General features: G+C 37.0%; 3 protein-coding genes and 1 pseudogene across 5 annotated transcripts; 1 reads left to right on the forward strand and 3 right to left on the reverse strand.

Annotated features, from left to right (window-relative positions):
- Positions 1–221: 221 nt before the first annotated feature.
- LOC110752837 (uncharacterized) lies at positions 222–1064 on the forward strand. Its single transcript, XM_021953582.2, has 2 exons — positions 222–593; positions 678–1064. Exons 1-2 carry the CDS (start codon positions 343–345, stop codon positions 799–801), a joined length of 375 nt encoding a protein of 124 aa, XP_021809274.1. The 5' UTR covers positions 222–342; the 3' UTR covers positions 802–1064.
- Positions 1065–1129: 65 nt separating this feature from the next.
- LOC110752836 (Rab3 GTPase-activating protein catalytic subunit) lies at positions 1130–7077 on the reverse strand. 2 transcript variants are annotated; one of them, XM_021953579.2, is made up of 14 exons: positions 6825–7077; positions 6546–6622; positions 5940–6137; positions 5284–5378; positions 4752–4942; positions 4454–4632; positions 3686–4027; positions 3533–3597; positions 3327–3375; positions 3089–3239; positions 2342–2426; positions 2175–2244; positions 1924–2064; positions 1130–1668 (listed from the first exon to the last, which is right to left on the reverse strand). In XM_021953579.2, exons 1-14 carry the CDS (start codon positions 6919–6921, stop codon positions 1309–1311), a joined length of 2100 nt encoding a protein of 699 aa, XP_021809271.1. In that variant the 5' UTR covers positions 6922–7077; the 3' UTR covers positions 1130–1308. The 2 variants fall into 2 exon arrangements, with proteins under 2 accessions (XP_021809271.1, XP_021809272.1); XM_021953580.2 differs by lacking the exons at positions 6546–6622; positions 6825–7077 and having other exon boundaries at positions 5284–5371; positions 5940–6080.
- Positions 7078–9455: 2378 nt separating this feature from the next.
- LOC110752813 (ribosome biogenesis protein NSA1-like) lies at positions 9456–13506 on the reverse strand (annotated as a pseudogene). Its single transcript, XR_015835034.1, has 10 exons — positions 13317–13506; positions 13051–13216; positions 12817–12953; positions 12096–12275; positions 11907–11970; positions 11691–11798; positions 11177–11330; positions 10256–10345; positions 10018–10073; positions 9456–9848 (listed from the first exon to the last, which is right to left on the reverse strand). The product of XR_015835034.1 is annotated as a ribosome biogenesis protein NSA1-like (transcript).
- Positions 13507–14045: 539 nt separating this feature from the next.
- On the reverse strand, positions 14046–14954 carry LOC148295014 (uncharacterized). The gene is made up of 2 exons (XM_088252350.1): positions 14378–14954; positions 14046–14272 (listed from the first exon to the last, which is right to left on the reverse strand). Exons 1-2 carry the CDS (start codon positions 14952–14954, stop codon positions 14046–14048), a joined length of 804 nt encoding a protein of 267 aa, XP_088108476.1.
- Positions 14955–26396: the final 11442 nt, after the last annotated feature.

Genomic DNA, 26396 nt, shown 5'->3' on the forward strand with positions numbered 1-26396 from the left:
TACAAAGAGGTATGTAATAATCTTTTAACAAAAACTAAAGAATAGGTGGCCGTAGAATTAATGAATAGAAAGAGGTACAATTTTGCTGGGCACAATCTGTTGGGCAGAAGGTTGGGCTATGTACATTTAACCAGGCATTCCATTGGGCTAAATAGAAGATTTACAAATCTACAGCCCAAGAGCTTAAGCTGCTGCATCCACAGATTCTCCTGTAAAGCAGGTGCAGATAATTAATCAAAAACATTATCCAAATTCCCTCCTCCCATTAGGCAAAAGAAGTAAGAACAACAAAAAAGTTGCGAAGATAAACCAGCGTTTCTGCAAAGCACTTGGGATTTCAGAATGAGGTGCATCCAATTTCACCCTGCTGCATTGCTTTCCATGCAAACACAGCTCAACCACAGACAGCAGCTGCTGGGGAGTAGTTGTAAAGTGCTTTTGATTTCCACCATTGAAGCTACTAATTATAAACTTGCTGCACAGAGGCAGCAGCACTTTCTTTCTCTAAGGACCAAGGCCATGCACAATGATATTGCTCTTGATGTCCCTTCCCATGCCAAGTCTGGAGACATTTCAGTCCTCCTTCAAACTGGGTATTTCTTTTTTCTAATTACCTAAATTTTCTTCTTTCGTTTTTTTTTTTTTTTTTTGAATTATTTGTTTGTTTTATGTTGCAGTGGGGTACTTTTTCTTGCTTACTTGTTCTCAAATTTCGTTGTGCCAATTCTCATTACGAAATATTTCGGATTCGATAAGGTGGGTGAAGAAGAAGAAGATGAAGACGACCTATTTAAGATGTGAAAAGGGGTTTCAAGAGCACTGAGTCTGGAAACAAGATGAACATGTTAGCAGAGTATGTCAAGAGGTTCTTACTTTTAAAGTTAGATTTGAGGTGGAATGGAAAGTGTGACAGTTTACAAATGTGATTCTTGATGAGTTAATTTAAAACGGTAAATGGGATCCCTTCTTCTGTTGTATTTGGGTCCAATTTTGACACCCAAGATTTGTAAGTTTAATCTTAATACTAATCTTGGTCAAAGACCTGGTGATTTTAAAGCATAGAACGTGATGTTTGGACGTGTTGACCAGAAGTCAATATATTTTTTTTTTTCTTTCATTCCAGGTGTAATTAGACAATAAACCCATCCTTTATAATTCAAGGCAATAAGTTCAATTAAATCGTGGCTAATGGTAACCCCCCATTAGCTCGTTTTGCTCAAAACAATTTACAATTACCAGCAAAATCAAGCCTGTTTTTAACCAAAAAATAAGGGCAAGAAAGAAAAAAAAGAAAAAAAGAAGTTACGCCTAAACAACTGTCCAATCATTTTCGTCTGTAATCGAAGGTTTTTCAACAGGGTAAGTATTTTCAGGCTTCAGAGGTGTTTCAACGGGGGGGCCACTTTCAGGCTTTGGAGGCTTCTTTGAAAATAGCGAAGACTTGTTGTCGAAGAAACTCGAAAATGGTTGGCTACTAGGGCTCGTTGAGTTCTTCTGATCCTTTGAAGCTGATTTTTTTAACTGCCTATCTTTGCCACCGAAATTGAGGATGAGCCTCTTAAAACGCCGTTTTGGTTCACCGGAAGGGGTCGTTGATTCTTCCGGTTGCTTCATCATTTTTAGGACTTCCTCTGGATTCTGTAACATAGTCTCCACTGTTTCATATACCTGTACCAAAGAATTGACAAAGATTTTCAGCAGATTATCAGTTTGGTAGTTTATATCCGCAATTTATGTACAGTATCCACGTCCCAGCCGTGGACCCAAATCTGACCCTTCTAGCTGCTTGTAAAACAAGAAGTTTGTCAAAGTGTACTTTAAATGGCCTGCAAAGGCGTTATCATCAAAGTCCAATTGACTTACATTATAACTATCAACCTTGGTCATATTATAACCTCAAGTTTAATCATGGATCCATCCTACCTGGCAAAGCTCATCAACCTTCTCAGTCCGGGTGCTGCTTTGACAAGTGGAAACCACATATTCCTTGCATTCATAGAACAGCTTCGAAAAATCACTACTACTGGACAGTTTAGCCTCAGCAATTACAAAGCCTAAACCAAGCTGAATATTGCAGAACCGGCATCATTAGCACAAGATCAGAGCACGGGCAATGTACATGCTAAACAAATATTAAAAATAAGCAAGCACAACAACATAGAAAATTAACTTACCAAAGAAACAAACAGCTGCTCAAAAAGCTCGGAAGGTGATATGTCCTCAAAACCATCCAGGATACCTTCTCTACAGGATCAATGCACAATGCTACTCTTGTCAGACACAAATTTTTACTAAAACCAAAAACGGATATAAGAAATTAGCATAAATTTTTGCAACTTACACTGCTAAATCCTCATCAAAGAGGGGTACTTGTTTAACTGCCGGAACTGGCTTGGATGTATCCCAAAACTCACGCCACAAATTGCCTAACATCAAAGCATAACCATAGGAAACTACATATGAGACTTAAATACACGTCAGCATTTGCAACTTCTGGATGCCTGTACGCATCATGAAGTTTTTTTTAATAAATAAATAAAATAGCCGGCTTCCCTTAGCTAAGCACCATATTACAAGACAAATGCTATACAATATTGCTATACTTAAGACAACAACTATTTTATCCCAACGGTTGGCCTTAGAAAGATCAGAGAAAGAAAAACTAATTGTTACTTCCCTTTTTGTTATTTAAATAGAAAGAAAGAAAACCCATTAGAACTTTAGACCAGAATGATCTTAAATATCAGAAGAGGTGGGCTTATTACAGTCAGATTACCTGCCTGTTCATAGTTCCTTACATGTTCACTAGATTAGGTTTTCAAACAGATGCATGCATAAAAACGTCTAATACAATTGCCAGAGCACCTCAAGAACAAAGCACACTAATAGCACAGCATACATCCTAAAGCTCATTGTCGAATAATACATCTAATTTCTACTATAGCATTATATAATGCATCTATTATCTTATAAAGCAAACCAATTTTCAGTCTGTATTTGACATTCTCCTATAACTGTTAACCTTGGATAGACAAACTGCTATTCATCACAATTTCAAAAGAAATTGAAAGACAGGATGTCGTGGCACCTTCTTTTTGCATTCGACTGCTTAGATATCCTCTTGTGGACAATGCATCACTACCATCAAAAGATTCTCTATCCTCTGGTTCAGTCTCCGACCAGTCAGGAGGGGAGTGCCATCTCACAAAATCTTCCAAAATACAACCAGGATTTGCAGCCTGCATATCATAATTAGCAGAACTTAGTCAACTTGAACAGTTGACAAATAGAATTCAGCTGTAAGATAAACTTTCATTAGTGGAAACCTTGAAAGCCTGCATGTCAGATAGGAGTTGAGAACATCCAGCACCAACGCTGCCCACAAAAGATATGGCAATTTGTCAGGGAATGCATAGACAAATAAGAATAAAAAGTATGGAGGTTTGAGTGCGTATGTATATGTATATAATCAGAGAACTTGGAAAATATATAAAAAATGCGAAAAGGACTAAGAATTAAGTCAAATACAAGCCTTCCTGTTCGAAGCACAAACTCCTCTGTTTCTTTGATAAGATCTTCAGTTAGCAAAGGTCCTTCCTACATGTAATAATGCACATATATGATATATCTCATTTATGGGAGCAAGGTAAAATAGTTATCCTTTAAGGACAAGCTACTAACATACCTGGGTCACAGGGCAGTACACAGGTTCACCAGTTTCCAACATTGCCACATTACCAAATGGTCGATCAGCACCTAGTCGGAGGACAAGTTCCCCAGTGCTTAGTCTAGCATACAACATAGGGCCTGCAGGAATGTCGTTGGACACGGCAGATTCTTCTGCCTTTGGACTGGCTTCCGTTATTACAAAGTCTAATGTTTCAGTGGCAATAGCACGCTGCCTTTTCCTGGAAATACAACAGTTGATAACTTGCAACCGCTGATACAAAAGACAGGAATTCAGATCTGGAATCTCATCTATGGGGATGCTAGGTACATGTTCTTCTTCAGACCAAAGTCTTCTCAGCTGCATGTGAAGTACATTCAAAACATACTTTGTCAACATAATTAATGATAACCAGTGTAGTATGCATTCAATTCAAGTGGAGCAAAGTAATAAACATAAAAGAACTTTAAAATTTTAAGAGGATGAGATATTTTCTGAGTACAACTGTATTTGGAAGGATAATATGACATTAAAGTTGTCTATACCTGAAACTAAACCAAAAATTTACTTTTCCAGTTTAAGATAATAAGTTTCAACTCGAGATCACAAAAATATTCAAACCTAGACACAAACACATATTCAAAGAAGAGTATACTTCCAGAAAATATATAGCGTGCTACGGTTGTAAAACAAGCAGCCAGAAGTGTCAGAACATTTTCTCTTTTTTCTTTTCATTGCAAGCCATTGCCAAAAGCTCAAGTAACTCATATTTTATACAGAACTTACCTCTTCAACAACTCTGCACCAAAACAGTGTCATTTTCTTGAGGGTTCTGAAGCTCCCAACAACTTCAGCTAGCTTAACAACCAGGCTTTCAGGAGGAGCACCGTGAATATCTCTTGGCAAAGATGCCGTGGTAATTGCCTCTGAACCAGAATCGATCTTCCGTCTTAGAAAATTTCCCTCTGCGAATATCTTGCAAATATTACAATGGAAGTGAAAGATCATAACAGGATAGTGAATAAAAATTTAGGAATAAGAAAACCAACAGGGAGTAAGTGTCATGAGGTCACCTAACGTATACCTGCATCAAACAGCGAGCGGATCAATGCTAGAACCTTCTCATTATTACCAAAATCCGATGGCCTTTCATCCTTTTCACGAAGCACTAAGGACCTCACTGCATAGAGGCTAAGGCTTGCTCTCTCCCTGACAGGCGAGGAACTTCCTGATGCTGCCAAAAAATCTTTCAATGATTTTAACTTCTTTCCAGCCCTGGATAAAGGTTCCAAAATATTTAATGAAGTTAGGAAATCATGTACAAACTGAAAACTCATATTGATATGTAAACCGTTTTGAAAAACTTAGAACACATCTAGTGCCACATTGATTGCATTACACTGCAATAGGCTTCCAAATAGAAAAAAAATTCACTTCCAAAGATAACAATCCAAAACTATTGATATTCGTTTATCATATATACATATTCGAAATGTTTAAAGACTGCAATTGACCAATTGGACTCCAAAAGTTGTAAAGATTTCATAAGTTCATTGCAAAAGAAACAGAGAAAGAAGACCTATTAGGCAATGAATTTCCAGAATGCAAAAACTTACTCAACAGCTGTAGCCAATTGCCTCATAACAGACAATGGAGGAATCACAACGTTGTCTGCAACAAAGCTTTCGACTGAGGGAATCATCTCTGCCCCCTTGCAAATATCAAATCCCAATTTATCATCAAAGAGAAACAATTAATTGAAGCAAAATAACAGATAAGTCAGTAAAATTAGTTATCAATCACAAACTTCCAGGACGTTAGGCAGGGCATAAATTGGATAATCCTCATGTTTGCTTTTCTGATTAATCTAAAAGCAGATCACAAGTCAAAGTGTTTGGCCATCATTACCCGTTACATTTCTCTCGTTCACAATCACAACTATATCTTCTAACTGAAAAGGAAAAGGCACAAAGAACGTGAATCACCATTTTTTTTACTTAGTATGTGACTAAATTTATTAAGACAGACCGTAATAAACCCCTGCTTTAAACTTCAGTTGTCTTCCTAAGACAAGAACAAGGCCAGCCTGCGGACCCCAGGGAAAGGTTGAAACATTTACCTTTTCAATTCATGAATATGATGTAATTCATTGACCAAAAAAGAATATGATGTAATTATGTATTGAAGATCTAAACATAAAATGGAAAGCTTGGAAAACAAACCATTATAATGTGCATACACAGAAGTAAAAGATATAAAAAAGCAAACTTACCTTTGCTTCAATATCATTTTTCATGTTCAGCAGGTACAAATTCTCATCATAGAACGGAACCGCCATGGTTGAATATTCGGCCTTCTCGTCTTCAACTCCTTTTTTTCCTTTTCCAATGTTCCTAAGTCTATCCTGCCATTCTTGCTTTGTCCCTATGTTTGGAGGTCTCCACCTCAAATGCTTTGATTCATTGGAACCCTGTATTATTTGATTTCCGAGAAATTGAAATGAAACAACTCAGCAAATTGTGAATAACCAGAATCTGAAATTGCAAGCATTCTGTTACCCAACGTCTACGATCTGTTGGGTAAAAGACCAAAAGTAAAACCCAAAACGTTTAGTCAACTAAGCCTGACTTAACAATCTAGATTAATTGAAGTCATGCTAATTTCATCTTAAAACTACTAGGATTCATTTTTTCCCTGCTTGGGAACCAAATAAAATGATCACTTCCTAAACCAAGCAACAAAAATCAAAATCGTGCAAAACTTAAACCGATTGATCCTGCATTTCCACCCAGAAGAAAAGAAACATACCATTCAATCAAACCCCATTGAATTAAAAAATAATAATAATAAAAAGAAGACAATATACAAAGCTTACTACCTTTGACTCGCCCTCGTTACTTGGCGGTTCATCATCTGCTTGATTAATCAAATTCTTGGGCGATTGCTTATCAGAATCTTCACCGATTTAACATCAAGTTGTCAAAAAATCAACAAGATTTATAATCATGAACATGAAATTAAAATCCCGGAAAATAAAAATAGCATTAGGAAAAGTCAAATTGAAGTCTGGGGCAGTAAAAAAAAGTAAACCGAAAATCAGGATTTAGTGAATGAGATTAAAAATTGAAGATATTAAAAAGCGAATAAATTTCTGCACCTCGATCGGGCTTTAAGTCAGAGAAAACTCGCTCCGCTTTAGCCGCCGCAGAATGGAAGGCGGTCCTCGCTTTGGATACAAAGGAGGGCGACTCCATATCCTGCGCCGGGGGTGCGCACGTTAAGCTCTCAGTGAGATGACTGCGCCATAGCCCAAAATGGAGTCCATGATTGCAGTTGTAGAGAGAGAGAGAGAGAGAGATTTGTTAGGGGGAGCACTTAGGCTGGGGACATGGCATTCAGGCTAGTCTCTATACAGAGACACTACTCGGACAGCTTTTAACTTTATTTATTTTTTTGGTAATTTACTTATAATTTTTCTATTTAAGGATATATTACCCAAAAGAGAAAAATAATGGATATTGGTATTACCGTCCGTTTTCTATGGGGTCAGTATTTTTTGTAGAGTACGTTAGCCAAAAAAAAAACATAATAATATTATTAACTACTCATTGCTCTAACTAATTTTTTCTTGCGTACAAAATTTTTTTCTCCCACTCAAAGATTATTAATTTTTCTCTATACAAGCTCTATAAGTGGAATATAAGACCTCGAGATCACCAACTAGCTTTTTATTTAGTGATATTTTTCTCATTAACGTTTAGGATAGGTCTTGAATTTAAATTTCATGTTCATGTTGATAACATGAAACCACAGGTGCGAAGAGTGAGTGATGTGCACCACTTTAGTTACAAACGCCCTTATCTAAAAATGAGATTGCTAATGGAGTCTAGTCCTGTGGAAAAAGATATTTACTTACAAACTTGTAGTCTCAAGTTCGAACCTTCATGACACATTAGCAAGAGCGGCCATGTGAGTGTACAAGTGGTGCCACCGCACAGGACCCCTAATTTTTAAGGGCCTCTGAATTTTTTTTGTGTGTATAATATATATATATATATATATATATATATATATATATATATATATATATATTAAATGTTGTATATTTAATGAACACGCAAATTGTTCACACAAAGACGTTTCTATTTTTGTTGGTTTGCGGGGCCTCAACTTCTGCTTAGGGTGTGGCTTCAAAATTTGCTTGTGTTACATCATAGTTTTAGTTTTATATTGGTTTTTTTTTATAACCAAAAACAATTATTAATAATAATAATAAAGCCAAACACGTTATTTTCTGTAAGTAATCATCATCACCAATATCTCTCTTTGGCTCTCTTTTTCAATCCTTTGACATTTTTTTAAAAAATTTCAAGCATTTCAACAGTAAATATTGACAAAAAAAATTAATAAATATCATTCAAAATCAAATAGTCAAATTTAAATATCAATTCAAATTCAAGTATGTATCTAAATTTCAATCTATATCAACTAAATGACCTACTTCATTATCATGTTGGTTAGTTATATAATGAAAGATGATTTTATTTGTGATTTGCATGCTAATTGATGATGATTTTTACTTTTATAAAAATTTTAAAACAAATTGTTGTATGGCATTACGTAATGGTGTAAGTTTGTGTAAGTTTATGTGAGACTCGGCTTTATATTTCGCACAGGTCCCTCAAAATCTCAAGACCGACTCTGCACATTAGTAATATGTGTGAGAAATCCCCTCTCTTTTATAATGTAAACTATCACTTTAAAAAAATGAGATACAAAATAGCTTCTACATAATATCAAATATAATTTCTACGTGGGAAGAAATAGAAGATGCATGTATTTCAAATAGTTAGTCAACCCTAGTAATTGCACTTTTCACAGTATTAAAGTGCATTAGTAATTTCAAATACATGGTATTTTATGTTTATAAAAAAAAAAATGACACAATGAAAAAAACCAAATACATTGTATTATTTTATGATTCTTTTTACCAATATAAACTTATTATGAAAATTTATATTCATTCTTTAAAAAAAATTAGTCACGACGAGCTTATATTGTGTATTCTCTTAAAGCATGATAATTTTTTTCTGTTAAGAGAACAATGAACAATGAGCCCGTCGTTCAAGTGGTTAAGAGAATAATTGGTTTGTAACTCAAATGGTTAAGAGAACAAGGTATTTGTTGGGGCTAAATCCTTGCCTAGTCAATTTATTGGACTATATACCACCTGATGGACTGCACAACCCATGTGAAAGAAAACAAAAGTGGGCTGACGTGGCACATTAAAGGGCGGACATGTGTCCCGCCCCGGAAAATCAGCAACAATTTCAAAAAATTTGGAGGGGGAACGCATGTCGCGACGTGATTCAACCCGCCCATTAATTTTTTTTTTTTTTCCAAATTCAAACCCAACAACAGCATATCAACATATGGGATTAAATTTGGGCTATTTCAACGTGAAAAAAATGATCTAATAACTGAAATTGAATTGGAGGACAAAAAGCAATTGGAGTGGCCAAACAACGCCACGTGGCTGCTTGCCGTTGGTGGAAACTGAGGTGCACAAGTGCAAATTTTTTTTTACCACGCCAAGGCTGACATAAGCCAAAACTCGGGTTGTAGCTCGGGCTCGCCCAGTCTCATGGCCCCGACCGCCTACCCGGGCAAAACTGGGCCGTTGGAATCGTTTTCCGGGCTCCCCCCCAACCCAACCTGCACCGCTGGAACGGCTCTTATTAAAGATCAATGTTTTTTTTTTTGTTGTTGAGATCCATGTAAAAGAATAAATGAGAAAATAAGAACCATCTAGGAAATTTCCCAAAAACCAGTGTTTGGAAGCCCAATTGTAAAAGTCCTATTCGCTTTCAAATCCAGACCCAAAATAACAGCCCAGTAAGCATAAGTAACTTGAAGAGAAACACGCGCGCACAGAGCACGTGTGACACACGTCTCCAACCCTCTCCTCCTAAACTTCTCAGATCACAATATCTCACACCAATCAGATCAGAAACCCAGAAGAAGAACCAGAAGCAGAAGAAGGGTTTTCGAAGATGTCAGGTGCAGTAGTGGTGGGTTACTAGAGCTCATGGGCGCGCGCCCTAGTCCAGATCTCTCAGTACACATTCTCAGCAAAATTGGAATAAAAAAGAACGTTTGTCAGATGCTGCTTCAGGTGAACCTGCACAATTAATCTAAAAGAATGACAAAGCTGCAGCATAAATGATTGTTACTCTTCTAACCACATTTAAAAATCAGTTGCCACGAGCTTTAATATATAAAAATTGCCCATTACTTGAGTAAGCATGAAACCATGATACTTAGCAAAACAATACAGGGCGATAACATACAGCAGAAAGTAGTTGCCGCGTCTTCACATTCCAAAGCCGTAGATAGCTATCCAATCCTAGGATAGGAGGAAAGGAGAACTTAATATCAGTATGAAGATAATTTTAGTTTCCAAAGAGAACTCATAAACTTCACCGATAAAGTTTAAAAACTAGAAACAAATGTTCAAGATCCTGAGAATGACTTGGAAAATGTAATAATAAGCATGCCCGATATTCAAAACTGCAACCATGCACTCACCACATGATGCTATCACTGGAAACTCAGGGTGCCTTGCTATGGATCTTATACTACCTGAACACTTGCCCAAAAAGCAACCTAACAATTTACCTGTAAAAAACAGAGAATTAAAATAAATAAAGCAACTTAAATATAGTCCAAATGAGAGAATACAGGACGAAAGAAACAACATCAAGGCATCTTCTATACTATCATTTTCTGTTGGGACAACACACCACCACTTTATTCCTATCAAAGCAAATAAGTAAGACATGTTATAATTCACAAATCAAGTATGATACCAACTAGCTCCTAGTCTAGCGGTACTCCTCTTTCCAAAGTTGGAAGAGGTCCCAAGCTCAAATCCCCCCTCCCCAATTGGTCAAAATTTATTAAAAACTGAATTATGAACAATGCTCTCGAATATGAATAGGACTTGAAAAGGGACCGCCATAGTGTACATTCCTAACCCCCAGCAGTTCATATACACCAGTCATACAAGAATGAAGCTCAACATATGGTTTTTTCTTCCATAAGTAAGCTTCACAAATAGCTTGAGTTACTTTTAAATTTCTGATCGTGTCCAAATCCATACCCAGAACTAACTGTTTACCAACTGTATTCAGACTATTCTTAATTTTGATGCAAGTACAAAATTCCTACAATTTATACTCATGATCATGATGGAAGTTAACATACAAATTTGCCAAGAGTTGATATACAAGTATAATTGAGCCTCATGTCAGTAGAAATCGGGCAGAACCAAGGGGCAGCCTATGGATAGTAATCTCAAATTCAAGCAAGAATGTGAAAGCCCTAAGCTCAGTCCGTATAAAAGGCATTGCCCCCATTGACCCCACCACTTATGTACTAAAAAACAGTTGAGCAAAACACGAATTGAAAACAAAAACATCCTTATGTGCCCACTAAAAATCAATGCACCTGTGCGTATGTCAAAAGAAGCGAGGTCACCAGATCCATTCCCTACGTAGATGGTATAGCCATCTAGATCTTCAGCAACAGATTTAATAGCAGTCTCCCGAAAATCAAATGATATGACAGGTCTTTGCTGAGCAGAAATGTCATAAAGACGAACCTATTGAATAAAACAAGTCATAAGGTGTCAAGAAAATCATTTTTGGGTAAGCTACTAGGAGTAGACATTCAAAAAACTGAACTTCTAAACGAAGAATAAACATGATAGGACTCCAAGTACACATAGTCATCCAGTTTTTAATAAAACCTATACTATATTCCTAATTTGCACAGGGGTTTATAATTTCATATGGCAAATATTATGTTATAATATAGCCACTAAAATGCAGAATAACTGCCTACAGTTGGAAATAGGAAGCAATCGTCCAAAGTACATAAAGAAAGGGAGTACTTTCCACAAGTCGTTTATTCCCAACTGAAAATAATAAGAAAAAAGCATCCTACTGTAAGCAATTATTACCTCATGGCTGTTGGTGCCAGCCACAAATTTACGATGATCATCTTTACTCAAAAATGTGGCAGATGTGAACCAAGTTGGGGTAAAGATACCAAGGCTGTTTTTAGGAGGCTGCTCAGGGTCAAAAAGGTCAGAATAAATGTAGGTCATACATTTGCAAACGAAAAATTTATGTGCCAGTTTGTTCAAGATGTAATGGGGGAAGATAGAAATGCTCACAGGTTTTGCTGTCCAAATTTTGGCACAGCCGTCAAGATCCCAGACATTCATCTCAACACGCTTCCTGAATTTGAAAATAATAAGGACATCACATATCATGCCAATATGCTACTGATGATACTCTTTGTTTAATTAAAATTACATAGATCTTGAACCTCCTATAGTAAGTTACTCAAAATGAGAACTCACCCTCCCAATAAAAAATAGTTTTCACTTCCATCCACTTTAGAACATAAGATACTGCCGCCATCACCTATACTCCATGTTCTTGAAGACCCAGTAGAAGAAACATCTGCGGATGGTTTATTCACTTCAAAGGATCTTATGCTTGCATTTCCTTTTGTTGTACACGTAAGCAAAGTGCAAGACCTAACAGTAGACAATAATTGAAAAAAGATCCATAACTGTATGCACTGAGGGAACAATAGCACTGATTTTAAATATATAAAAACTTCTGGAAGAGATCAATGACTGACATAAGAATATAGCAAAATTGGAGACATCTCTCACAGGTTTAAGTGCAAGACAACTTGGCTTACAGGGGACACTTGTTTAGGTTCATAACCTCACATACATGCAAGCAGTTGAAACAGAAAGTAAACAAATGAAATACACAAGTATCAATACATTGTGCATGTAAGAGATGCATTCCACAAACCACTGCACCAGACAATGCATCCTATACAATATGAGTAAGGGTACTGCAATTACTCAAACTTGGTGAAAAAAATATTAAAAAAACGAGTGAATCTAAAATTTGAACACCCAACCATACCCAAGCCCATGTCTCATAGGATGATTCAGGAGTCTAATTTTACTAGAAATTGCGTAGCCAATAAGAAAATGGGGGTTCGTGGTTACTCATTGATATCGGTAGAAAAACCATGTAAGCACAGAAGGCATATGTTACCTTGAAGCCAATTCCAACTTCTGTTTGGCAAATAAATGCAATCCAGCAACGGGGTCATCTTCAGGCTGAACGCCATTATTACTGGAATTGGAGACTGTGAAACGGAGATCCCCATTAAGAGGATTAAGAACTTCAACCTGCAATGCATATAAGCACCTAACATTTATCATCCCCTCTACTGAACCAGAAACCACAAATTGCTCCCACATATTCATAGTCCAAATATGCACTCACCGTGCCATTTCTTCTTGCAACAGCTAGTAACTGCAACAGAGCAAAAAGGAAAAAGTTAAATAAATAAGGATAGAGGCGGCGAGCACACATTTAGAGGAATCTGGGTCGCCCCACCTCTCAACCACCTTAGGTTTTGCTCTTCCTTGCTTATCTCGAGCTTCAATAACTATTAATGACAAAGAGAAATTTGTTGTTTAGACTATTAGCAAAAGAATTAGCAGTTGATTTTGATTGAATAAGAAAAGGGCAGCTTAGGATACAGTTACCTTTTATGAGACCAAGCTCGTCGAAGGTTAGAGCTCGAAGTGGAGGGCAGCCGGGACAATCGAGTGTGGTAGGCATGTTTTACTCTCTTCTTCAACTCAGTCACTGAGTTTGCGGAAGAGAAAACACCTTAAACCCTAAGAGCAACTCCACCGAGGAGCCCAAGCCCGGGGCTGGGGGGAGGCCAAGCCCGAAATCCAGTTCCAGCTAGAAGACACCTGTCTTCGCCTGGGCACTTCGATCTGCTTCTCCTCCTCCAATCCAACGGCTGGAGTTTTTTTGGCTATAAAATTACGAAAAAAAATCGAATTTTTTTTAAAAAAACCAAAAAACCAAAAAATTCTGAATTTTGTTTTCTCTATAAATACCTATCAATACCCTTCACTTTCAACACTAATCCTCATACATTTTATTCTACTTATACTATTATTCACTCTTTACTCAACATTTTATTCTCTTTCAAATTGTATTTTTATTTCTTAATGACTTGTATTGGCTTTCTTTATTTAATAAACAAAGCATTCAATAAAATATCTTTTTATTCAACATATTCCATACATCAAACAAAACATAATTAAAAGGAAAAACCTCAACCAAAGCATAATAAAAAATAAAAAAAATCACAACCAAAGCACAATAATAAAAACAAACCACAACCAAACCATAATATATAAAAAACAACACAACCAAATCATAACTAAATAAAACCTAACCGAAGCGTATATGCTCCATCATTCACCGTCATTGCCTTTCACCGCCCATAGATGCTCCATCAAGTCAACTTGACGCATTTCCTGAATATAAGACGATTGCATCTCTATATATCGATCAACCATACGGGTCATGAAACGACCATCCCTAACCAACGGTTCCTGCTCCAATGGTTCTCCACTTGGCCCCATGGGCCTTTCATAAATTCTTGTTAAGGCCGTATTCATGGGATTCGGTCCGTACACGTCTGCAGCATCGTAATCATACTCATCATCCACAATCATGTTATGGAGGATGATGCAAGTCATCATAATGCTCCTCAACACCTCCTCATCAAACATATGCGCCGCACCTCGAATAATCAACCACCGAGCTTGGAGGATGCCAAAACACCTCTCGACATCTTTCATGTATCCTTCTTGATAGGATGCAAATAATCTTTGCTTCTGGGATCGGGGATTCAGAATTGATTTCACAAATGTGGTCCACCTCGGGTAGATGCCGTCTGCTAGATAATACCCAGTCTGGTAGACGGTATTGTTGATTTCATAGGTGATATTCGGGGCTTCACCTCTCAAAACATCGTTGAAAACCGGGGATTGACCCAGCATGTTCAAGTCATTTTGAGATCCAGCAACTCCGAAGAAGGCATGCCAAACCCAGGTATCGAATCCAACAACGACTTCAAGGATAATACTTTTTTGCCCTTTTCTATTTCCGTAATCTCCTTGCCAGGCAGTTGGGCAATTCTTCCATTGCCAGTGCATGCAGTCGATGCTACCAATCATTCCTGGAAATCCTCGAGCTTCGGCTTTTTGTATAAGCCGTTGAAGGTCCCTAGACCTCAATCTACTCAAATGTTCATCAACTTCTTGAACGATCAGGTGTGGCCTTGAAGGGAAGCTGTTAGAGCGTGTGTGGAAAGCCATTTCTTCTTTGTGTGTTGTGAGAAGATAGAACAGAAGACTTAGAAACTTTTGATTGATGTACAATTCAGAGTGCTTAATATGTAGTGTTGATAGAAGAGGGGGACATGGAATCTCATCCACTTCAATCATCAGTGAGAGGTAACATGATTTTGATTTGGATCTATATGTTCTCTAGGCAATGTTTATGCAGTGTCCCTTCCCACCCCATCATTCCAACTCATGAATTGATTAATTTAGCATATTAAAATGCTACAACCATTTAATCAATCATAATTAATATACGATACCATGAGTGGCGTTGACGTCCCTGTCTACACAAATACGTGGAGAGGCAAGATCGACGCATATGATTAGTTTAATTCATCTTATTTTGCAGGTCCTTCATTCACATGATTGTTTGCCAAGGAGGAGGCATGATCTGCAAATATGCAATATTCTGCATTAAAATGGCACCATCCATTGTGTTTCTATAATGTAGAAAAATGGTGACTTGCTTGTTAATTAGCAATGTTCCCCAAACATAAAGAAAAGCAGCCTAATTTTTATTATAATCAGAGTCTGCCATGTTTATGTTTACTTTAATCTGTGTTTACTGTTTCCTGGGAGAAAATTGTTTATGTCAATGTTTGAACTGATGTTACTAATTTTCACCAACCACTTGAGGATCCATAGCGTCCACAAGAATCAAGCAACACTATGAACTTTCTTTTAGTCTCCTTTGAATGTGAAATGTTTATTATTGGTTATCTTCCTTGAGAGAAATAGAATCTTGAAAGTTTTGTGACCTCACTCAACTCCCTAAATCGCCACTGAAACGTATTGACGAAATTCTAAGCTTATTCAAGATCTGATCTTAAGAGGCAAAGCGAGTGCAACTTGTCCCACATCGCTTAGTTCCTATCACACACTACGTTTTATAAACCCAACACGCGGTTATTGAACCGCCGAGCTTTGTAACGCAAGCTTGTAACCCGAGTGGGGGCTTTGAGGTGCTGGAATATTGGCTCAGTTAAAGTGGGTCGGGTTCGGGTGGGCTATTTACTGACCCGCCCATTCCAAGCCAGGAGTTGAGTCCTGTGGTTCGAGCGAAGGCTCTGGGTCACTTGGTTTCTAGAGCGGAGGGAACCGCGTAAGGCTGGCTTCACAGAGCAATGACTGTTGCGTAGATACAGCTGCACCAAAATGGATTCAGTTGCATCCTCAACTTGTGATACTCGCAAGTGCACGAGCCGTTTGGTAGTATAGCATATGTAAGTGCGAGGTCGATCCCACGAGGATTGGTGATTGAATGATCCAATTCATTTTCCCTATACAAAACAGAAACAAAAACAAAGAACATGAAAGAAGGAAAAAAGAAAATAAGAAAGTAACTCAAGCAAATAAGTTCCCAAGTTCAATTAGATTAATGGATTGATTCTAGCTAAAGTATGGTTAAGCCATGGTGTGTGGTCATAACCTTGTGTTCCTAATTCCCTAATTTGATCATTTGTTGTCTAACCTAAAATTAAGCATTAGGAACCCATTAAGCATAGAAGAACAATTTAAACAACCAAGCATGTATCTAATCCCTGTTGTCGAATGTCCATACATACTCTTCCTATTCATAGTTCAATTCGAATTAAAGAATGGTATATACTCTTAATTCAAACCAAGATAGCTAACATGCAAGCCTAAATGGTGATCAATCATTCAAACTAGCATATTAACTTATAAGCATAATGAATAAGAACATGAACCATAATTGAAACTTGGAAACTAATCAAACTTGAAACTAAAGAAAAGAATTTGCATAATGAAAAGTAAAGTGGAACTAAGAAAAACTTAAGGAAAATTTCAGCACAAAAGATTTCATTACAACAATTGAAAACTAGAAAGAGAAACTAAGAGAATTTGAGGGAGAGAAGGGAAGGGAGCTCTAGAGAAGTGTTTGAGAGCTCCCCCCCTTGGGGTGTGTTTACAAGCTTAGAGAACATCCCTATTTATAGGCCTAGGGGAAGTGAAAATCTGAATTTGATATGGCTAATGCATACAACACTTGTATTAGAAAATATGAATTGGTTGATGCACTTGTATTAGAAAATCTGAATTGGTTGATGCACTTCACCAATAAATCCCACCAGCAGCCCTAGCTCATCTTCATGTCACCATGACCAAGCTTCCAACCAGCTACAATAGCTCATGCCTAGCTCACCATGACCAAGCTTCCAACCAGAAACAATAGCTCATCCTGAGGTTAGCATGACCAGCAACTTCAAGGGCTTACAAATTGGGCTTCACTTAAGCAAATGATGACTTTAAGATATCCATTGTGAAGTTCAGAATGTGTCTGATCCAACCACACAAGTATTGGCCCATTCCAAGCTCGGATGAAGAAGTTAAGGCCAAAACAAATTGCTAACTCGTTTTTGCTCGCTGACAAAATCCATCCTGAGCATGATTCTGTGTTTGCTAGGTAACAGACTCCATATTTATCCAATGGGGCTGAATTTTGGATATGTAATAGTACACACCCATTGGAATAACTTTCATGAAGAATGTTGCCTCATCCGAGCTATGTAGGTTGCTGAAACAAAGCTTGCAATATGACCTACGAAACTGGACTGGCAGGGGGCTGTAGCCAAAATGAGTTTGTCTTTAAGCTCTTCATCGATTCATCCAAATTAGGCCTTAACATGCTTGAATTGCATGAATTATGCTCTCTTGCTCTTTTTGCCTACAAAACACACAAAGAGAGGCAAATAACATAGAAATCTAGGAAACTAAGCAAAAGAAGTAAGTAAATTTGGGCATGTATATGTATGAAATTATGAGCTTAACAATGACTACCTCCCACTCTTGGCAGTGGAAGGATAACGGGTCCGTGGTCACTTGGATCCATCATGGCTCGCTAGGTTGTCCCAATTGAACCAAACCTTTTTGCTATTGGCTGAAGCGTTTGAAATTCAACTGCCCTTTTTTTTTTTTTTTTTTTGGGTATAATCGATTTGATATCCAGAGGATGATTTGTACAAAATCGAAAAAGCTAATATATATATATATATATATATATCTAGTGGTTTAGGATCTTGAGGAGAGAGACACTTCTAATCAACTGCCTAAATAGGCAATCAAGTTGTTATTCCTGATCTTGAATGCATGACTCCACATTGTCAAGTTGGTTAAAAAAAATATGTGTTGGGGATTTAGTTCTGACTTCTATTTTATTATTTGTTCCTTATCACATTCCAAATTTTAAATTGTTACTTGTTTTTTTGTACAATTGCAATTCAGTACTTGTAAAATCTGATGGGAATAATGCTTCTAGAAAAAGGTACAGAATGACTGTAAGCTCTTGTAATGGTTGTGAACCTTTTGCATGCGAAATTTAAGGTGCTGGGTAATTTTGACAGTCAAGAGTTGATGTATAAGTTAGTTTTTCTTTTTATAATTTGGTTTATGTGAGTGAAAATTGTGTTTTTGCATGCTTGATCAGAATTTATTTATTTATTTCCTACATCTTATGATCACCAAAGAAAATAATATACAATCTGAAAATTTGAGTCTGTTCATAGAGTTCATTTTGTTTCTTTCATCATCATAGCTGTGCTGTACTGTTTTTTATTCTTGCCATATGTTTACTAGACTTTTGTTTCTGCAGATATTTGCACGAACAAAGTACTTCTCTTTTGTATTTTGGATTTTCAACATATTCTTTCTTCTGTGGAATTGTGTTTATGAAGGATATTCATTTTCCATGATTGGGTGAGAGTTTTGTTGGCTAGGCTATTAAGCCCTTCTTTGGGTACGTAGTTAAATTATTAGGCAATAAATTCTGATATATCTGCTTACTGGTCTGTTTATCATTGTACCCAATAAATTCTGATAAGCTTTGGCTATGATTACCATTGGGCACATCAAGATTCTCGTTTTGACCATAATGTAATCTTTTTCTTTTTGAGGTCTGATCTCTCTCTTCTCTGTCCGGCCCAACTCCTCTGATTTTTTGTTACCTTGTCTACATGGAAGCCGATATTACAAACCTTTCAGGCTTCTGGTAGTAGTGGTGATCAGTGGCGGAGCCACCTAAGGACCAGTGTGTGTGGGCCCAGGCCCTCCGCCACTGGTGGTGATGTAGGGTAATAGTAAGAGAAAGGATGAAAAGAGAGATCAGGACTGTTGCCTTTGGCATCATGCAGTAGGTGTATTGGACTCACTTCCAACGAAATTCAAACAATTCCAGCAACACATCCCAAACTCTATCAATACTCATCCATTTGTTAAATAACTCACAAAAGTTTTATTTAGAGTGAAATTATATTACGTTTTGAAATTTGGATTTTTTAAGGTTAAAATGTTCAGAAAATTAAATCATGAATATTAACAAAAAAATGTCAAGAAAAATTAATTTTAAAAAAATTAGAGGTTAACCATTCTTAAACAATTTAATGAAGTTATGGACTCAAATTATGAGTCTACATGGTGGGAGGAAAAAAAAAGTTCGAGTCCGGACAATTCATGAATAGTTGTATTTTAGAGGGTGGAATTTTTAGTTTAGCCTCAACATGGTTGGAGATGGTCTTAAAGAGTCAACTTATAACTAAGTCTAAGTTTGAAAAGTAATATGTATATGTAGGGAGATTCTCCATTATGGAGTACTAAAATGCATAATTGTTACGGAGTTTTGTTTTTAATCGTTCAATTGTTTCTATGGTGCAGATTTGAAACAAACTTTAATAACAATTCTCGCACTTCTCCATCTCCAGCCCACTCTGCACCATCCTCATCCCCCATCAACTCTCTCTCTCTGTGTCTCACTAACCCAAAACCCCATTCTTTGAACCACATCCTCATCCCAAAGTCCCACCCATCGTCCAAAACCCCACCTTCATTTCTTGGCATCCAAAGTCCCCCAAACCAAAGTATGACCCAGACCCATAACTTGAATTCATGTTTTTTTGTTTTTTGGTCATCTTGCTTTATTAACCTCATCCTCCCACGAAAAAGTTTTCAAACACATAGAGTTGTTGGTGAGGACAAAGAGGAACATGGAGATGGCGCTGAGGACAGTGAGAGCAGAGGGATTGTGGTGAGGATAGAGAGAGGCAGAGAGATTGCGGTGAGGACATAGAGGAGCAGAGAGATATAAAATCACAAATAGCCAAACCCTAAAAAAAAAAAAAAAAAAAAGCAATTCCTTACCCAAAACCATAAATGTCATACATGAATGCAGAAAAACTCAGCCAAAACTATTATAAAAAATAACTGAAAGAAAAGTTATGCTATTGCCATGGATGAAAATTTGTTTTGAAAACCTAAAAATGGGGTTCTGGTTTGGAGGAGGGCTCTGGAGTTGTGGGTAAGAAAGGGAGTGTGAGAGGATGTGGGATGTGATTTAGAGAAGTGGTTTTGGGTAGCGCAAAGAGAGAGAGAGAGAGAGAGAGAGAGAGAGAGAGAGAGGCGATGAAGGATGAGGATGGTGCAGAGTGGGGTATAGAAAGAGAAGTGCGAGAGTTGTTATTAAAGTTTGTTTTAAATTTGCACCATAGAAACAATCAGACGGTTAAAAACAAAACTCTATAACCATTCCGCATTTTGGTACTATGTAATGGAGAATCTCCCTGTATATGTATACATATATTCGTGAAAACAATGCACAACACAAAATCTTAGATTGACTTAATTGCTACAATGCACCCAAAAATATTGGTCAAATCCCACTTTACCCCCTTAAAGTTAAAGTGACCCACTTTGCCCCTTGACCAAGGCTTGATGTTCCACATTGCCCCATACCGTCAATTCATCCAAAAGTCTGTTAAGTTTGATGACGTGGCATGAGTGTTTTAGTAATTTTGTGCACCTAGGTCATTTACTCCAATTTGAGTGGGTGATGTGGCAAAGTGGAGCCCACCTCCAACATAAATAAAAAACAATTAATAAAAAATTAATTACTTAAAAAAATTAAATACAAACATAAAATTGAAAAAAAAAATATTTTAAAAAATAAACCTTACCCATCCCTTCTCCCTCATTTCCTGATTTCTTCTCTACTCCCCCCATTTCCCCACCACAACCCACCAACACCCATCGCCCCCTTCCTATGGTTTTTTTCTACCCCACTCCCACAGAACCCCAACCTCTATACCCATTCCCCTCATCCCCGATTTGTGCCCCTCTCGTGCCTTGTCCATATCACAACCCACCCTGCACACACAGAGAGAGAGAGAGAGAGAGAGAGAGAGAGAGAGAGAGAGAGAGAGATTCCATGTTTTAAAGTTTTAAAGTTTTAAATTTTAAATTTTATTTTTTAAAAGTAAATAATGTTTATGATTTTTTAATTCATGTTGGGGGTGGGTTCCACTTTGCCACATCACCCACTCAAATTGGTGAGTAAAAGACCTAGGTGCACAAAATTTCTAAAACACATCTGCCACGTCATCAAACTTAATGAACTTTTGGATGGAATTGACGGTAGGGGCAATGTGAAATATCAAACTTTGGTCAAGGGGTTAAAGTGGGTAACTTTGACTTTAAGGTGGGTAAAGACCAATTGTCACACCCCAACCCACGGATTTAAGTAACCTTGGGTTAAGACGTGATTCATACATTAATTATAGAATTTAACAAAAACTATAACTAAAATGTGAAGAAACATTTAAATAAATAAAGTAAATATTTCACATAGAATATTCGAAACAACAACATATCTGAAAGCTTGAAATAGTTATATTATTTTACAAGCCAGAACTACTAAAGAGTTTACTAAAAGAGTAACTCATTATTTATCCACAAGCTATGTACACAGTACACTCTTATAAATATGCCAAAATCATCACAAGCTCTAGCTTTCAGGTTCGATACCTGCAAAATCTATTAGGGGGTGAGCGAAACCACAGCTCAGTAGGGACATAAACCTTTTTACATGAAATTGATATAATTAAATTAGGTGACAAATAATCACACATCCAATTAGCACATTATTAATAATAATAATGCATGAATGCACTTCAACTAATCCCGTTAATTCATATAACTGGACAAGCAGACTTGCACCTCCCATACCATGCTTATACCACTTGGTCCCGGATGCCCATTTATATGAACTAACACCCATTTCAACCGTCCTATAATTCCCCCTTTTGTTAGTCATCTTGCCTAACTCCCTTTCGCCAGTCCCGAATCACCCAATAAAAACCATGTGCACTGTGGGATCCCTGAGACCTGGTACCTGCCAAGAGTTAGACTCAACTACACAAAAGACTATATCCATTGCCCTCTTTTTCATCATTATTATCTCCAACCAACATCTCCAACTAATTTTCATGACATGATATAATTATGTATTTCACATATCTATATATCCCACAACAATGTAGCTATTCAAAATATCACCAATGTACCAACATTGTTCAACCAATCAAGAACACATAAACATTCCAAGAATAACATTCAATTATAACAAGAATATTAATCAAATAATCATATCACGCATAATATATTGTTCACAAAATTTAATTAAATCAATCTCTGCAAAAGGCCCCCAAGAAACCCCTACCTTGATTCCAATATTTTTACAACGTGAGATAACTCTACAATCCAACACCTTGAGTTCCTCCAAAGTCTTTCTTGTTCTACCAACACTTCTAATATTTTTTTCTCTTCTTTCTTCTCTCTATCACTTTCTTGTTCTATCACTTACTATTTATTCATGTTGTAAACAAAAAGTTAAGGGAATGGTTCTTATTTATATGCAAATGAGAGTCGGCTTAAGGTGAGATAGAATGGGAAAAGTCGGTTATTTCATGTAAGTGGTGTCAATTGGCATGTGGGTAAGCATAAAAGAGAGAGAAAAGGAAGCCCAATACTCTAGAAAAATTAGCCCTTCACCTTAATAAAATAGCCCATCACTTTAGGAAATTAGCCCATCCCCTTAATGGGCTAACCCATCACCTTAGAGAGGCCCAAGTAACCAAGGAAAATATCTGCCATCTCTCCAGCACTTAGCTGGAAACAAAAACAACAACAAAACCAAAGCTACCCATGTGAGTGGACTGCTGGGAGCCTCCAGCACATGGCCAAAGACAAATCCCAAGACAAGTCATCCAAAAAACCAAAGGATACTTGAGCAAAACACCATTCAGACCAGCGCCCTTACCAATTTCTTTCTCCCACCAGGTCTGGCCATAGAAGAAAGAAGGAAAGAAGGTGAGATGATAACCAAAAATAGGAGTTTAAAGCTGGAGCAGCTGCGGGAAGGCTTTAGAGCTCCCAAAAACCTTGTCTTGGTGTGTTTGGACTGAGGAAAATTGCATAAAAGAGGATGAATCGAAAGGAGAAAAGAAAAAGGGAAGGGGAGACTTGGGAAAATTGGAGAAAAGCTTTTAGGGTTTCTTGGGAAGGAGGAGCTTCCATCGGCTATAAAAGGGAGTGTCTTCTACCCATTGAAAACAACTCAATCGAAGGCAAGCAAACCAGACCCAGAGAGCAAGCATCATCTCTCACCTCTGGAACTCTTCAATTTCGAGCCACAACTCTCCATCTCCTCCAATTTTCTCTTCTGGCAAGCTATTCTAGATCTTGACAGACTTTTCGTCAAGCTGCTGGAAATTACTTAAACCACCCATCGTTCCTCCTCATCTCTCTCCCCCCTTAGCCAACCTTCTTAGAATCACTTCCCTTTCCTTAGAACCCCTGTTCCTCATAGGAATTCACAGCCTTCTCTCTGTTTATGCTAAACTCATGCTTTTCTCTCTCTCAAATTACTAAACTTGTGAAAGCTTAGCTCCCATGCCACAAGCTCCTCATGCCAAACCATTCCATTGCTAATTTGTCACGTTTATTTGGTTGATTGGTGAAAGAATCCAAGGTGTTTTCCAAGGTTGTCACTACTCCTTTCAAAACTCTCTTGGAGCCTGGTCTTTGAACTCAGAAACAGGGGCAACCTCCTCCGCTCATCCTTTACAGCAACCCAAGCCCATTCGTCTGGCTGCTGGAAGTAAAAGACCCCTACACCTTCTAAACTTAGCCACCAAGTAATCAATAACATGCAAGAGGTGAAATAATATTAAAACATATTTGGATATTTAATTAAAATATATATATTTATTAATGATAATATTCATGAAAGTATAATCATGTACCAAGACAACAAAATATTTATTTTCATGAAATATATATATATATATATAATTTTTAAAATACAGGACTTCACACAAATGTTTCAGGGGGGCACTGTAGCAATTATTCCTCTTAGATTTTGCTAACACAACTTCCAAATTAGGGCCCACCGCCGATCCCCACAATCTTAGTTGTTAAAGTAAATGAATGCAAAAAATATCACATGGAGATTGAGAGTGTCCTTCTAATGCCAATACCACACAGATCATAACGAACTTTGAGTACAAGTTTATCCATATAGGCCATCCAAATGTCAATAGAAAACAATGCAACTTTTCACATGCAACCACAATTACAAAATTATATTCAAATATAATGCATAGCCAGGGTAGTTAAGTTCCTATATAATTAATCCACTCAAATTGATCACACAGAGTTAACATATGTAAATGAAGTTCCTATTTGACAACAAAGAGATGTTATTATGATACCTGATCGCCATGAAGTCTAGATCCGACTAATGCGCATATGTGAGGGAGAAAATCGGGATGTAGATTGTAGATAATGCAAATTGTAACATGTCTTATTTCTCCACATGCTTTTCAAATTACAAAAACAAAATTATAAACCCTAGCCTCCATTATCTCTCTCTCAAACATCTTTTGCGTTGTGTGTTCTGGGGAGGGGGGATGAGGCCACTCCTCCTCCTCCTCCTCTCTCCTTCTCTCTTTCCTTACCTCCCTACTTATTTGTCCCATTTCCCATTTACTGGATTTGGGATTTCACTTGTGGGGAGGTTATTTGTGTCCAGATCTGTGGTTTTGTTGGTTGGTGTTGTAGGGTGACGGGCTGCAATCTCAGTGGTGTTCTTTATCTCTAAGGCGATGACGACGATTATGGTGGTAGTGGCAACAACAATGGTAGTGGCTCTGTTGGTTTTCGGTTGTTTGTTTGCAGTTTTCTTTTTGTAATAATTGCATCAACTCCTTTGTGAGTTTGGTGTTTGATTGTTTTCTAGTCTCTACTTGTATTTTGTGAGAGTTAAAAGTTGTAGTTGTAATGGTAGATTTGGGCGCTGCGATTTATGTCTGGTTTGTTTATGCATGCGGCTTTTATGTCGAAATTTCTCTAGCCTTTTGTGGCCTATATTTGGATTAACTCAATGTGGTTACTATGCTTCCATATTTGTTTTACCCTTTTGTGGGTATTTGTATTTGCCCTTGTGGCTGATGGTCTTTGTGCATAATTTATGACTACAATTATCGTTTTTCTCTAAAAACAAAAAAATTTATGATTTTATCATTGTACAAATTACTTAAAAGGCCATGCAACTCTCACTAAATAATTAAAGCATAGCTAAGTGGTTAAAAGCATTTATCCATGTAGTGCACCCAATGTCATATGTTTTATTTTCCCCTCCCCCGATATCACTTGTATCCCAAAAAAAAAAAAAAAACACAAAAAATTCAAAGAGGCGGCCCAATTTGGCATTACTGTGTTGTGAAAATAGTCACTGTCAGATTTGTTATGATAAAAATCAGCTGTTACAAAGAGCAATTTGGCATTCGGTAATCTTTTTGTTAAAAGTGATTTTGATACAATAATCAGTTTCTCAGTGTTTAGTAAATGTTTGTGTAAAAGTGTTATGAGTTGTATATAATGACTAAAATGGACATTATGTTGAGATGATTTTTTCTATTCAGTGCCCGTTTGGCATTGCCTGTTTGGTAAAATATGAGAAAATCACTTATTGTTAAAAATTGCTGTGAGGGAAAGCTATAAGGGAAAGCAGCTAATGATGTGCTTTCATTTTTTGATTATGCAGGAATCAGTTTCGAAGAGGCACTAGGTTAAATGTTTATGCTGCAATTTTTTTTTTCTAATTATGCGGGAATCAGTACCAACAACACTTTTAACAAAAAGTTTACCAAATGCCAAACTGCTTTATCTCACAGTTGATTTCTCTAACTGTAAATCTAACAACGATTATTTCACAGCACAACAATGCCAAACTGGTAAAAAAAAAAGCAATTTTACTTTCACTTCTGTAATTCTTGTGTTAAATATGTTTTTTTAACCATCACACCACAAAAATTATTTTAATCATAAAATAAATAATGTGTGAAAAACTATTTTGACAACACTAAAATTCTACACTATTATAATTGTAAGAAAATTTCCATAATTTTAAATTTTAAATAGAACAAATATTGGAATTTTTTTTGTCTGAAAACATATATTGGACTTTGGGACTTTATGCAATCAATCTAACATTGCCAAGCTATTGGACGGCGAAAAGAAATGAAAGAATCATAGCAGGTGGAATAGAAAATAGAAAAGAGGCCATTT

The sequence above is a fragment of the Prunus avium genome, chromosome 4 (assembly GCF_965620075.1).
Source record: "Prunus avium chromosome 4, drPruAviu1.hap1.1, whole genome shotgun sequence".
In the NCBI taxonomy this organism is placed as follows: Eukaryota; Viridiplantae; Streptophyta; class Magnoliopsida; order Rosales; family Rosaceae; genus Prunus; species Prunus avium.

What these genes read in the sequence shown, in the direction of transcription:
- LOC110752837 (XM_021953582.2), top strand. Translation starts at nt 343, where the DNA reads ATGAGGTGCATCCAATTTCACCCTGCTGCATTGCTTTCCATGCAAACA. An exon ending in TCAGTCCTCCTTCAAACTGG is followed by an intron (nt 594 to 677) that starts GTATTTCTTTTT and finishes TTTATGTTGCAG; the next exon opens with TGGGGTACTTTTTCTTGCTT.
- LOC110752836 (XM_021953579.2), bottom strand. Translation starts at nt 6,921, where the DNA reads ATGGAGTCGCCCTCCTTTGTATCCAAAGCGAGGACCGCCTTCCATTCT. An exon ending in TGACTTAAAGCCCGATCGAG is followed by an intron (nt 6,623 to 6,824) that starts GTGCAGAAATTT and finishes AAATCGGTGAAG; the next exon opens with ATTCTGATAAGCAATCGCCC. An exon ending in GGTGCAGAGTTGTTGAAGAG is followed by an intron (nt 4,028 to 4,453) that starts GTAAGTTCTGTA and finishes CTTCACATGCAG; the next exon opens with CTGAGAAGACTTTGGTCTGA.
- LOC148295014 (XM_088252350.1), bottom strand. Translation starts at nt 14,954, where the DNA reads ATGGCTTTCCACACACGCTCTAACAGCTTCCCTTCAAGGCCACACCTG. An exon ending in TCGGTGGTTGATTATTCGAG is followed by an intron (nt 14,273 to 14,377) that starts GTGCGGCGCATA and finishes ACGATGCTGCAG; the next exon opens with ACGTGTACGGACCGAATCCC.